At 36.6% G+C, this 13588-nt stretch overlaps 1 protein-coding gene across 3 annotated transcripts in view; it reads left to right on the top strand.

Annotated features, from left to right (window-relative positions):
- LOC127433524 (latent-transforming growth factor beta-binding protein 3-like) overlaps positions 1–13588 on the top strand; it is a 79925-nt gene that overhangs the window by 52845 nt on the left and 13492 nt on the right. For all 3 annotated transcript variants that reach the window (XM_051685530.1, XM_051685521.1, XM_051685514.1), the window contains exons 6-13: positions 200–286; positions 5706–5825; positions 6559–6714; positions 8661–8777; positions 8868–8881; positions 9005–9074; positions 9490–9576; positions 9840–9965. In XM_051685530.1, the coding sequence (XP_051541490.1) occupies positions 200–286; positions 5706–5825; positions 6559–6714; positions 8661–8777; positions 8868–8881; positions 9005–9074; positions 9490–9576; positions 9840–9965 (777 nt within the window). The remainder of the gene's footprint in view (positions 1–199; positions 287–5705; positions 5826–6558; positions 6715–8660; positions 8778–8867; positions 8882–9004; positions 9075–9489; positions 9577–9839; positions 9966–13588) is intronic.

The following is a 13588-nucleotide window of genomic DNA, read 5'->3' as shown; positions in this document are numbered from 1 at the left end:
TGAGGACTCTCATAGACATAATGATTTTTATACTGTACGAACTATAGATTCTATCCCTTATCCCTAACCCCTAAACCTAACCCTCACAAAAAACATTCTGTCATGTGATGTTTCATAGTTACGGTCTGGCTTAATGAAGCCAGTAGAGACTCTCTGGTAGGTCAACTGGATAATAACTTTATGGGTTTCTCTCATTCAGATGCTGGAAAACACCAGACTATAGTAGAGGACTTTGGCTCCACATGCCCTCAGGGATATAAAAGACTCAACAGCACACACTGCCAAGGTAATCTGCTTGCTGGAAATTGTGTATCGCATTGGTTTTACAAATTGTAGATTTGTTGGTTGCTAATTAATTAACATTTTCATAAGCATTGAATCAATACACAGACACCTGCCAAAAAATTTCTTTACACATACACTTGATTTACAAATTTTGTTGAAATGATTGGTGCGTGAAATATCACAGCCAGTCACATGTAGTCTTTCTTGCTTGCTCTAAAGTGCCACACTGAAAAAAGTGGTAACCTGCAAACATTACCTCAATTTATACTTGATTTAAACCATAAAAATGACTGTACTTTTGTTGGTGTAATCCTTTTTGTGTGGTAAATGTAATCAGATTGAATCATTTTTTTAATTATTATTACTAAATAAAACTAGTTAATTTAGATGTTACCGGATGAAGCACAAATTTTAATTTACCTCACAAATTTTTTTTTTACAGTGCATAGAAAAATTTCAAAAGTTAATGATTTTAATTAAATCAGGGGATATATTCCTGGCATCCACACTGAAATTCTGTGACACATGTAATAGTTATGTGAAAATATTACTGGAAATGTAACTGAAATTAAGGGGTGCCTTGTATTAACTTCTGGTTTGGCCATTTAGAAACCTCAAGTTTAAGTAATAATCAGAGGTATTGGTTCTAGCTGCTTAGCCACTATGACTGATCAACATAACTGCAAAAAATTTTTACCACATAAGTTTTCTAGATAAAAAAAACAAAAACATTCTAGACAAAGGCTGGATTTCCCGAAGCACTAAGTAGAACATTAGTAGCACTTAAGTAGTACTTAATCTCTAAGGTGCGTTTCCCAAAAGCATTGTTATCTAAGTAGTTTGTAAAAACGTTATTGTAATTGTAATTTAAAAACAATACGTAATTGTAAATTAACAAGAGCTTTGGACCGCTCTTAAGTCTATTAAGAGCAACTTAAACATATCTTTCTGGCATCTTTCACCGTTTATCAAAGACAATGGGACATTTAAAAAACTGTATTAATATATTTTGATCATTGGAAAGCCATTGTAAACTCTTTCAGAGGATAAAAAAGACTCCACAGTCTGCACATGCAGTGTGATAGGTCTGAATTGCCAAGACACGTAATACAGTTTAACATTATATTAGCCTTCTTTGATAAGCATAATTGTAATGGCAATAGAAAGATGATATGTTCTTATTAAACAGATTGTTTAAGAAGACATACGTGTGTAATGTAACCATGCAGTTTAAAACTTAAATAAATATGCCTAAATAAATAATTCTATTTAGCTGTTTACACATGGTAATAACCTTTGCCATCTGTGGCCATTTGTGGTCCAACATTGTTTGCATGGGATCTCAACATTCTACTTCCAAATGTTCATGGAACCTGAAATCGATCTTGAATTACTGACTCTTGATCAGTCATTTTTGCTTCAATTCAAACATGTTCACCTTTCCATGTAAATCTATCTGTCTCTCTCTCTCTCTCTCTCTCTTCATCCTCCTCTTCTTCCTTTATCCCATGGCTGGTTCAGATTGGCTCGCCTATAGTCTTTTTAAAAGGCAGTAACAAATTGCATGATGCATAATGGCAGTAAGGCTACAAATACACAGTGCCTTGAACTCTAATCAGATGATCTATTAATATTAAGACAGGTCAATGAGTAGTTCAATACTGATGCCCGTCATTTTAATCCTGTTCTGTGTGCATTTGTTCAGTTTCCTTCCAAAAAAACTTAAGGCTGTGTAAGAACCCCTGATGAGTCACATAGCGTACATTCACGTTACATGCATTTATTGCGTCACTTTCATTAATCTCTATGATTGAGCATTAATACATCTGAAATAAAGCCATCATTATTTCTTTAATTAAATTCTGTAATAGTTAATACATTTCGACTCCTCCACAAGGTTACAAACAACTTCCATTATTTTCATGTTGAGAAGACAAACACCTGGACATACTGGGCAAAGTGATCAGCACCAGATTGGACTGGACGGCTCCCGTAATGAAGTACTTAAGTTCAGTGGCGGGCCGTGCATTTACAGTCTAGGCCTTCAGTGTGATTCATGCCATTAAGAAAACACAGTTTCATAATGAATAAAACACCCTATGCCTTTGGGCATCATATATTATGTCGCAGCTAACTAGTAATACCAATTGACATTTTAAAAACATGTCCACGCACGAAAGCCAGAACTTGAAACGACACTTAATACTCAAGCAAGCCTTATTTTAACTGCAGCCTGACTGTTTTGTGAAATGAACTTCTCCCGAACAGACTTTCAAAAATCATAATTTTTCATATGAATCTACCAAGGAGGTCTATAATACCTGGAAAAATCTATCTAATAATATTTGCGATTTAAATGTTGCTTGCAGTAAAAATGCATTCCATTCCCTGATATTCGGAACTGCAATGCTCCTATTAGCTTAGCAGGGGTTTGACTCTTATTAGAGATGTTTCCTAGCAACCCAACTGATAAACAATGCTGCAGCGCTAGCATTTGTGCTTCAGGTGTACGATTATCAAAAGAGATTATAATGTTTTATACACCTATTTCTGCAAGCATTTGTTAAACAAGCTTTAATATCATGCAATGTGGAAACAAACTCATTTATCGATATTACTTAATAAAGTGAATGTTTATCAGTTTGTATATCTCCCTGAGTGTCGACATGTTTGTGTGACATCATGCACCTGCATCTCGGCGAAATCGGAGTTGAGAATTTCTGCACGAGCCTACAAGTTGTAATTCTGACTTAAAGATGCATTTCATTGCACTTTTCCTAGTAGGAAGTTGTAAAATCTGGCTTTCCGAGTTGAATGGAATGCAGCACTACTTTTCAAAACTTGATCCGACACTGAATTCTCAAGCAGCCTAATTTACACTTAGAAAACTCTTGATGTTGATATAACAAAGCAAAAAGCACTTACCAATTTGCTTGAAGTGAAAATCAGTTCTCCTTTCCTGTTTAATAAATTAAGCTATCACACGGTCATGCAGAACATCTCGTGTTTTTAAATCCATAAGGATCTCTTTCTCAATGGCGATAGTGGCAGTGACAGCTGACTCATCAGCAAGATCTTGCGCTTTTCGCTCTTGAATTACATACATCACTTAAAGCGTGATTGTGTCACTCAAGGTCAGCTAGAAGGCCTCGACTGGGACATACCCTAAAGATCACACCCACCAAGAACAAATAAATCAATCTGATTGGCTGATGAATCTGACAATCTGACTTTAGCTGCCCATTCATTTGCACTGTTGAGGGATTCTGTGGAAATTCTGAAGGCCTGACGGGGTGGAGCTCAGACTCACGCACTGCAGGCATGTGATTTGTGAAACAGTTGTCATACTTTGCTTATAAGCATCGAGGAATAAATTCTGACTGGATAAACTTTTCATTTTTCTCTATTTGTTTGTAGATTAAGAGTGGAAAGTGATTAAAAATACATAGGCAAAAAGGTGATTGAGAATGAAAGGATGAAAAATATTTATTTATTTGGCATGTTTGGCCAGCAGAGAAGGCTTTGCTGGCCCTGAGAATTCGCCACTGCTTAAGTTCAACTTCATAACAAGTGAACAATGTGCTGGTTTAGGAAACAGGCGCTACTCCATCGTAAAATTATGAGCGACGTTAAGACGTTAAGATGATTGTTAAGCTTAAGTTGCAATGTTAAGCCCAGCCAAAGAAGGCTTCTGCAGGAAATATTCATTGATTTTTCTTTTTTATTATGAGTTTTATTAAGAGTTACATCGACTCCCATTTGGGCCTTGCCACACATTAACATGTTAGAAAGACATTTGAAGATTGAACCTGTTCACAATAGACTTTTATTTGAATGATTGCTTAAATCAGAGGCCTAGACATAGTTTTGTCACAGAATATGAGCTTGAGCATGTTGTAAAAAGCATTTCACCCTAGAAATGGGCAAAAAACTGCACAGCAGTCCTGCTATCCAGAACAAAAGAAAGCTACTGAAGTCAAAGACTTGGTTTTCTGCCAGTCAGGAGACAGTTTGGATTACAGTGGTAGACAGTCTTGGATGCTTTCAGTTTCAGAATAGTAATATTAAGGAAGATCAGATATCAGATTATTTCAGTGAAAAGCTCCTTTTATGCTTTTATGACCCTCTTGTCCTTCTAAAGATAACCATTCACAGAGAAGCTAATTTGGGAGAGAATGCAATGAAATAAATGCTCCATATAGCGAAATGACTGAAAACACCTCTCAAGTTTTAGTGCAGGCTGATGCTTAAAACCTTCAAACGTTTGATATAGATGCCTTCTTCAGTTATATATATATATAAATGCAAGAAAGAATGGCTAAAGAACATAATCGACCTTCGAATCAAGAGCACAAACAGAAATACTGTTGCTTGGCTATGGAACAACCATATTCTGTAGAACTCGTGGTAGGTCTATGAGCAGTCTGTGCCTCAAGAAGCAGAAAACTATGAAAACTAAATTGCACAAGATGAAGAATTTTTGAGAACAGCAGTTTTATCAGTTGCATCAGCATTGTAGAAGAGGATAATCCTCTGGATAAACAAACGTCATACTATTTAGGGTGGTACTGACTGAAACATGCATTCGCTTGAATGTTACATCTGCTGGAAATACTCTAATACCTGTTGAGTAAGATAAGAGAACTTTGCATAGCAATTATTCTTCTCCAGTGTAATCCAGATAAACAAAGATTTTAGCTGGCATCTGACATTTTAAATAGATCAGCAACATCACACACCAGCCTGGTGTAGGTGTTATTTCAGACAGCCAGCAAGTATTGGATGATAATGGCCATCACCCTTTCCCAGGCTGAACCCATTACCTCTGACCTTCAGACGACTAATAATTTTAACTTTAACCTGAATCATGTAGAAACATAATTTAGTGCTTTCCTGAAAGAGAGCACATACTCAAGTGTTTACAGTAGTGGACAGCTTAGAAATCTAACTGCTTCTTCAGGGTTGGCAAAAGTTACAGAAATAAAGTTACTTTCATTTTTAGTAATTCAGCTTCAATACATTTTTGGATGATGGGAAAACCACAAGCACCTTACCTGACTGTAGTAGAATTATTTAACAAAAATGTCAGCTGAAAAATCAGTTGAGAAAATCAGTAGAGAACTGAGAGTAAAATGTAACTCTTTTACATTTGGTGTCTCAATTGACATTTGGAGTAACACAGGAGCCTAACTGAATTTGAGGAGAGTCTTTAAGGAGAGTTTTTTGGCCACTCTAGGAGGTGTTAGGTCATATGCCACCTAACATTTTGCCCATAAACCTAATATGAATATATGAAGAATAATTCTTGGGTTGTATACAGCCCAGAATGACTCAGATGTCTCAGAATATTTATGAGCTTATATACTAATTATTTATTTGTTGTTCTGTCCTGTTTGTTTCTTTGTCTGTTGATGTCTTAGACATAAATGAATGTATGATGCAGGGATTGTGTCAGAATGGAGAATGTTTAAACACACAGGGAAGTTTCCGTTGTACCTGCAAGCCTGGATATGTACTGACAGACAGGACACGTTGCGTAGGTGAGGCATAAACATGTGCAAGCTCACATACATTCACATATAAACACAGTGTGTGTGCATGTATATATATATATATATATATATATATATATATATATATATATATATATATATATATATATATATTTACACTACCGGTCAAAAGTTTTGAAACACTTATTCATTCTTTATTATAATTTTTTTTTCACATTTAGAATAATAGTAAAGTCATCAAAACTATGGAATAACATAAATGGAACTATGGGAATTATGTTGTGACTAAACAAAATCCAAAATAAATAAAAACTATATTTTAGCATCTTCAAAGTAGTCACCCTTTGCCTAGAATTTGCAGACATGTACTCTTGACATTTTCTCAACCAACTTCTTGAGGTATCACCCTGGGATGCTTTTTAAACAGTACTGAAGGAGTTCCCATCTATGTTGGCTGCTTTTCTTTATTATTTGGTCCAAGTCATCAATTTCAAAAACGTTTTTTTTTTTTTTAATTACATTTTAGTTTTATAATGAAATAAATTAATATGGTGGCACAATTATATTTTTGTCTACAAAACTAATTTCAAACATTTAAGCATACGCCTTCAGATCAAAAGATTTTTAAGATCGTGAGAAACATTTCAGTCAAGTGTTTCAAAACTTTTGACCGGTAGTGTGTATATATATATACAGTGTTTGTATAGTTGCAAACTACTGTACAACAAACATTCATACAGGTATTTAACTTTTTTCTTAGCATCAACTATTGAGCAGAGTCTCTGTTTTCGTATGGTTACGGAGACTGGGAAATGTGAGCTTGCTCTTCCAACACACCTTTCCCAGGAGATATGCTGCTGCACTGTGGGTAAAGCATGGGGCAGCAACTGTGAGAGGTGTCCACAGGATGGCACAGGTGAGTGTGTTCATCCCTGTGTGGTGGAAGTCATTCTCTAGATCAGGGGTGTCAAACTCAATTTCAGCCCGGGCCAGATCAGCATTATGTGTTCCCCTTTAAGGACCGGTTTAAAATGCGGCACCAGCACCTGAAATGGTAGCACGCCCATGCAATTGTACGCCAAACCAATAATATTACATATTTTGTGCATTGAAATTCACATTTGACAGTTAGCATTGATTTTGAGTCTTGGATGCATATGAAAAGGATGATATTATTAGTTAATATTGGTCAGCGAGACGTTCTGGTCACCTGCCATCCCATGTTCTGAAATTATCTCGCAAGACATATGTTTGGCCTGTGCTAAAGGCCTGTTCACACCAAATCCATGATGATTATGTGAGACAAACTTCCAACGAAAGGTCTATACATACAGAGTGCTTAAAAACTAAAAATGAAAAACAATTTCACCCTTCTACAGTACGCAGCGCTGTTGTTGTTCTACAAACATTTATACCAGTCTCATGCTCGCACCTTCAGCTGTTAGAGATTAATATATTGAACGCTGTTAAAGCATTCATTTACCTAATTTGGCATAACTGTTTCATTATGTTCTTTCCATGGCGTTGATGCATTCTGAGGAGTATATAATCTGTGTTTTTATGTGAGTGAGATGAGGAAGGAGCGCTGTGGCATAAATAAACGTCCTATTTATATTTGTACATGTATTTTGCTACGAGTATATTCCAAACAAACTCCCGAAGTCAACTGCTTTTTTTTTTTTTTTTTTTTTTTTTTTAATAATGTTTGGATTAATGCCTGGATAATGTAACACAAGGTAATGTGATACAAATACACGTGGAAGAGTGCACATTAAAAATAACATTGTACAGAAAAAAAATATGATGCATATCCTAATATTAAAAATAATTTATAAGAAAACATAGGCTCACAGTCTTTTCTTTATTGAAATTATTGAAAAACTTTGTTATAATATCCTTAAGAACAATAACAATATTAATGCTAATAGGTCTAATAATTGAATCTTCAGTTTGGGAAAGTGCAGGGAGTAGATCCCGTTTGGAGATGAGCAGGAACAGTTGACTCGCATTGAGGACATGGAGATCCAGATTGTTCATTAAAGATTTTTTTCTTTTTTTTTTCAGCAGGCAAAGTTGTTGTTTTGTGTATCTGTATACAAACAAAATGTTCATAATTGATTAAATAAATAAAAAAGGCTACTAATACTGACAAAAATAACTAATAAAAAATATGAATATTTATGTGTGACTTTTAATAATAAATAAATAAATAAATAATAATAATAAAAACAACAATAGTAATAATAATAATAATAATAATAGCAGCAGCACAAAAAAATTGTCATTACATCGACGGCCGTGGCCCTCGACTTTGTATTGTTTTTTTTGTTGTTGTTTTTTTTTCTCCCCAATTTGGTTTGCCCAATTCCCAATGCGCTCTAAGTCCTCGTGGTGGCGTAGTGACTCGCCTCAATCTGAGTGGCGTAGGACGAATCTCAGTTGCCTCCGCATCTGAGACCGTCAATCCGCGCATCTTATCACGTGGCTTGTTGAGCGCGTTACCGCGGAGACCTAGCGCGTATTGAGGCTTCACGCTATTCTCCACGGCATCAACGCACAACTCACCACGAGAGCGAGAACCACATTATAGCAACCATGAGGAGGTTAAACCAGCGTGACTCTACCCACCCTAGCAACCGGGCCAATTGGTTGCTTAGGAAGCCTGACTAGAGTCACTCAGCATGCCCTGGATTTGAATTTGCCATGTGTGACTTTGTATTGTTGACAGAATTTGGCCCTTGTTGAAAACTAATTGGGGACCCTGACTTAGACTCTTGCACACACAAAAATCAAGCAAATTAATATATACCTCTCTCTCTGATGGCCTAATATTTTACTTCTTCTTACTCTGTCTCTCTGTAGCTTCCTTCAATAAGATCTGTCCAGCAGGGAAAGGGATGTCTTTCTTGACCTATCATGGAACGCTGTCCATTCAGCCCTTCCAGACCAGTATTGAACACAATTTCAAACCTGACACTGGTACAATAATTGGATTTTCTTTGTATATTACAGTTGTTTTTAATTCCAAAACGTAATTATTTATTGTATCTGTCTGTGTTTGTGTTTCAGAGGACAAGCCCCCGGTAAGATTAATAATTTTTTTTTAAATTCTAAACTACCACTGGTTCAGAGAAATCAAGTTATAATCACTATACATTTGGGTCTTTTCACATTTCACTGAATTGATTTGACCATTATGTCAACAGGAAGTCCCTATTCAGACAACCACACCCATGCAGCCTTCACCAGTCAGCACGCACGGTCCTCGCGTCCCAGGTAGACATTTTTCTATTCTCCCATCTGTCTCACTTGTCTCTTTAATTTCTCATTTCAAGAGTTCACTGGTTCATATAGTCCTGGACCACATTAAGGTAAATTGATTTGCCGTGCTTCTGTCTTGAACTCAGAGATCTTTATATTTTAGTGTTATAAAATATAAATGTGGAGATGGGGAGGTGGAAGGATGCCAAGGAAGCAGCTGCTTATACTGTATGTCCTTGTGATTTGATTGGCAGGACTAGATGAAAAGCTCCTCTGAAACTTAAGTTTGGAACTTTATTGGAAATGTTCCTGTATCTTTGTTTATCTGCCTTTCTGTTTCTCCTTTGTTTTCATTTACCTACTATTTCTTTTAGGATTTATGTAACTTTTTATGTAAAGTTTATTTCTGCCTCTGCCTCTGCCTCCTTAGTCATTGTGGCCAAACCGACTCCTCCTCCCATTTTCCGGGTTCCCCCAGATACTGACTCACTGGAGGTGGCACAGACACAGGTCTCACGTGAGTTCCATTGCAACTCTCATTTAAGTGTCAGATAACTGTAAAATGTTTGTCTGCAGCAAATTCCTTTTGGTAATTAACTGAGAGAATGTGTGGGCCACTCTGTGAGTGGTCTAGCATGTGTGCATTCAAATAATTTTGTGTTTGATGTATTTTTTCTCATTCATCAGTGTGTTTTTGGTGTGTGTGTGTGTGTGTGTGTGTGTATGTATGTGTGTGTATATGTGTGTGTGAATATGTGTGTCTGCGTTTGCGCTTAACAGCTATGGATGACTGCAAGTTGAACAGGAATATATGTGGTCATGGAGAGTGTGTGAACACACAGAATGGTTTTGTGTGCCACTGTTATGCTGGATATCGACCACATGCACAGAGAAAGAGTTGTGTGGGTGAGTATACACATACTCTTCAACCCATTAAATCATAGAGTGATGTATCCTAAATTAAAAACTCTTATCTGCAGGGCACAAAAACATGTCCAATTCTGAAAAAGTTGGGACAGTTTGAAAAATGCTAATAAAAACAAAAAGGAGTGATTTGTAAATTATATTCACCCTTTGCTATATTGAAAGCACCAAAACTACACATAATATGATGTTTTACCTTGTGAATTTTATTGTTGAAAAGTTTAAATCAGATGACTGCAACACGCTCCAAAAAAGTTGAGACTTAAATTGAGATTTAAGATTAATAACAATTTGACGAGTTGAAATAACAAGGTGATGTGAAACAGGAGATGTTAAACAGGTGAGGCAATTGTGTCATAGTACTGTATACTGTATAAGGAGCCTCCAAAAACAGCCTAGTCCTTCAAGAGCATGGATCATTCAAGACTTGTCAATTTGCCAACAGATGCCTCAGCAAATAATCCAGCACCTTGAGAACAATGTTCCCTAAAGACTAATTGGAAGGATTTTTGGTATTTCACCCTCTACAGTGCACAATATAGGAATCTGGTCAAATTTTGGTGCATAAAGGGCAAGACGAAAACCACTTCTGAATGCGCGTGATCTCTGATCCCTCAGACATCACTGTCTTAAAAAAAAATCATTCATCTGTAATGGATATCATGAACATGTGCTTGGGATAACTTTAGTAAACCTTTGTTAGTCAACACCACTCGCCGCTGCATCCACAGATGCAAGTTAAGACTTTACAATGCAAAGCAGAAGCCCTACATCAACACTGTCCAGAAGCGCTGCCGACTTCTCTGGGCTCGGTCTCATCTTAGATGGAAAGTAGAACAGTGCAGCTGTGTTTTTTGGTTCGAAGAGTCCACATTTCAAAAAGTTTTTTGAAAAACACAGCCATTGTGTTCTCCGGGCCAAAGAGGAAAAGGACCATCCAAGCTGTTATTAGCATCAGGTCCAAAAGCCAGTGTCTGTATATGTGGGCCAGGGGTGTGTCAGTGCCAATGGCATGGGTAACTCACATCTGTGAGGGCACCATGAATGCAGACAGATATGTACAAATTTTGGAGCAACATATACTGCCATCCAGCACCATCTTTTCCAGGGACGTCCTTGCATTTTCCAGCAGGACAACTTCAAACCACATACCTCCTGGATTTTAAGTGCATGACTGTGAAAGCAGAGAGTGTGGGTGCTAGATTGGCCTGGCCGCAGTCCTGACCTGTCTCCAATTGAGAATGTGTGGCGCATTATGAGGCGCATTAGATGGCAATGAAGACCCCGTACAAATGTGCAGCTAAAGACCTACATAATGGAGGAATGGGGGAAAATTCCACTTTCTAAACTTAACAAACTTGTGTCATCAGTGCCCAAATGCTTAACAAGTGTTATTAGAACAAATGGTGATGTTTCACAGTGGTAAACACTCGACTGTCCCAACTTTTTTGGAGTGTGTTGCAATCATCTGATTTGAAATTACTGTACATTTTTTTAAAAATTATGTAATTCACATGGTAAAACATCATATGTGTAGTTGTAAAGCTTTCAATATAGCAAAGGGTGAATATAATTTACAAATCACACATTTTCAGGATCTCTGTCATAACTGACTATATGTAAGCTTTCTGCACACTGTTACTATTAATTGAATTGTCCTCTTCCTAGTAATATCACTTTGCCTAGTTTTTGCTGACAAAAAAAGTGTAAAAAGTTTAAAAGGCTTATTAAAATAGCATTTTAATTAGACTTTAAAACAAGTATAGGCTAAAAAATATTCTCTGTATTAAGACAGACAGCCCTATAAAAATGAAGCTTAGTGTCAAGCTGAAGACAAACTGATAACCCATAGGTGCAATTAAACTTGGTTATTGATTCATTGTCATTATTTCATATAATTATTATTATTTGTTATTTTATTTTTGCATTATATTTAATACATTATATTATGGTATCTTTATGGTACATTATATTTATATATTGTTTCCCTGCCTTTTAATTTAGTTGGATGATTGTATTAACAGTTAATTTTTCACTTGTTGCTGCTTGAATTTTTTATGAGGGGAACATGCACTTTCTCATGAGGGCAAGAGATGAAAGGAAAGCAGAGAAAGAGCGCATGTTTCTGGACTCTACAGGTGCTACTATTGTTAATGCCATTTAATCGGGAGCTATTTAATAAAGATGTTTGAATTATACCACATCTTGTCACTCGCATTATTACCAAGATGCCTATGCTTGTCGGAGACTGAAAAGTTGCCGCCATGAATGATAATAAGGACCGTTTCACAGCTGGCACTCTTTTCCCTTTGCCTTCTCACGTGTGAAACTCCACACTAACAGTACGGTACACAAACTTTTCATATTCACCATACCTCACCCACTGCATTGTTCTTAACTGCTGAATCAAGTTTGTTATCTTACAACACTATGCCAGTATTCCCCACACTCCATGAAGCCATGACAGTGCTGCTAAAGTCTTAAAGGAGCCACACGTCTTTTGCGACGTGAGTGATCGGTTTATGCGATTGGCCAAATTACCGATCACCGATCAAGTCATAGGACGTGAATATCAGCCGATACCAATCGGTGGCCGATTGATCGGAGTATCCCTAATTTAATTTGTTTAATCTCCGGGATGCTCCGATTGATTGGCTACCGATCGGTATCGGCTGATATTCACGCATAAACTGATCGCTCATGTCGCAAAAGACGCGCAGCTCCTTTAAGACTATGATTTTAGATTTATGATTTTAAGGAGAGTGGAGAAAAAAGACATTTGTTTTATTATTTATAGTGTTAAACAAATGCTTATAACTTTTGATCAATAGGTGGCGCTGTCACCAAATTGATATGGTATTGTAAGGTCTTGGTCACAATGACATATATGAAGTTTCATGCAAAATTTCATTAAAATCAGACTTACATTCTAGGAGGAGTTTGAAAAATTAGATTTTCAATTAAATAAAAAATGGCGGACAGGAAGTATGGCTGATGATGGCACATTTGGTATCAACTAACTCGCTATGACACAAAGAAGCTAATGACACAAGTCTCATGAAATAGGCCAAATTAAACATAAGTTAAAATAATTTCTTGGTATCTTTTGACCACTAGCTGGCAATATGCCCAAACTTTTTGAGTACCTTCAGCACATGGCCCTAATAACATGTGACATTATGACATTGTGCGTTTGTAAAATGAAGCAATTTAATTTCTAAATGGCCGACATACAATATGCCCGACATAGAAAAATTGGGTATCATTCAACACTTTATGCTCTAAGGAATCTAAAGAGATAATTTTAGGCCAAACTATTCAGAAGTTATAAGCAAAAATAACCATTTTTCAAATCTCCTGACCACTAGGTGGCACTGTGCCAAAACATGGCAGGTACCCTCAGGTCATGCTTGTGATGAGATCTACCAAGTTTCGTGTTATACGCTAAAGCGTTGTGAAGATACAGCCTCATGTCCATTTTGGTGTGTTCACAATTAAATTCATTGAAGCGTTATTCGAGAACGGTTAGGTCTATCATAACAAATCTAATATGTTTTTGTCATGAGTGTTTCTAGATGTTATGTGCTAAATTTGGAGCGAATCGG

This window comes from Myxocyprinus asiaticus, chromosome 4 (genome assembly GCF_019703515.2).
Source record: "Myxocyprinus asiaticus isolate MX2 ecotype Aquarium Trade chromosome 4, UBuf_Myxa_2, whole genome shotgun sequence".
NCBI lineage: Eukaryota > Metazoa > Chordata > Actinopteri > Cypriniformes > Catostomidae > Myxocyprinus > Myxocyprinus asiaticus.
Note: the sequence above shows the minus strand (reverse complement) of the source record. Positions and strands in the feature narration are given on the sequence as shown.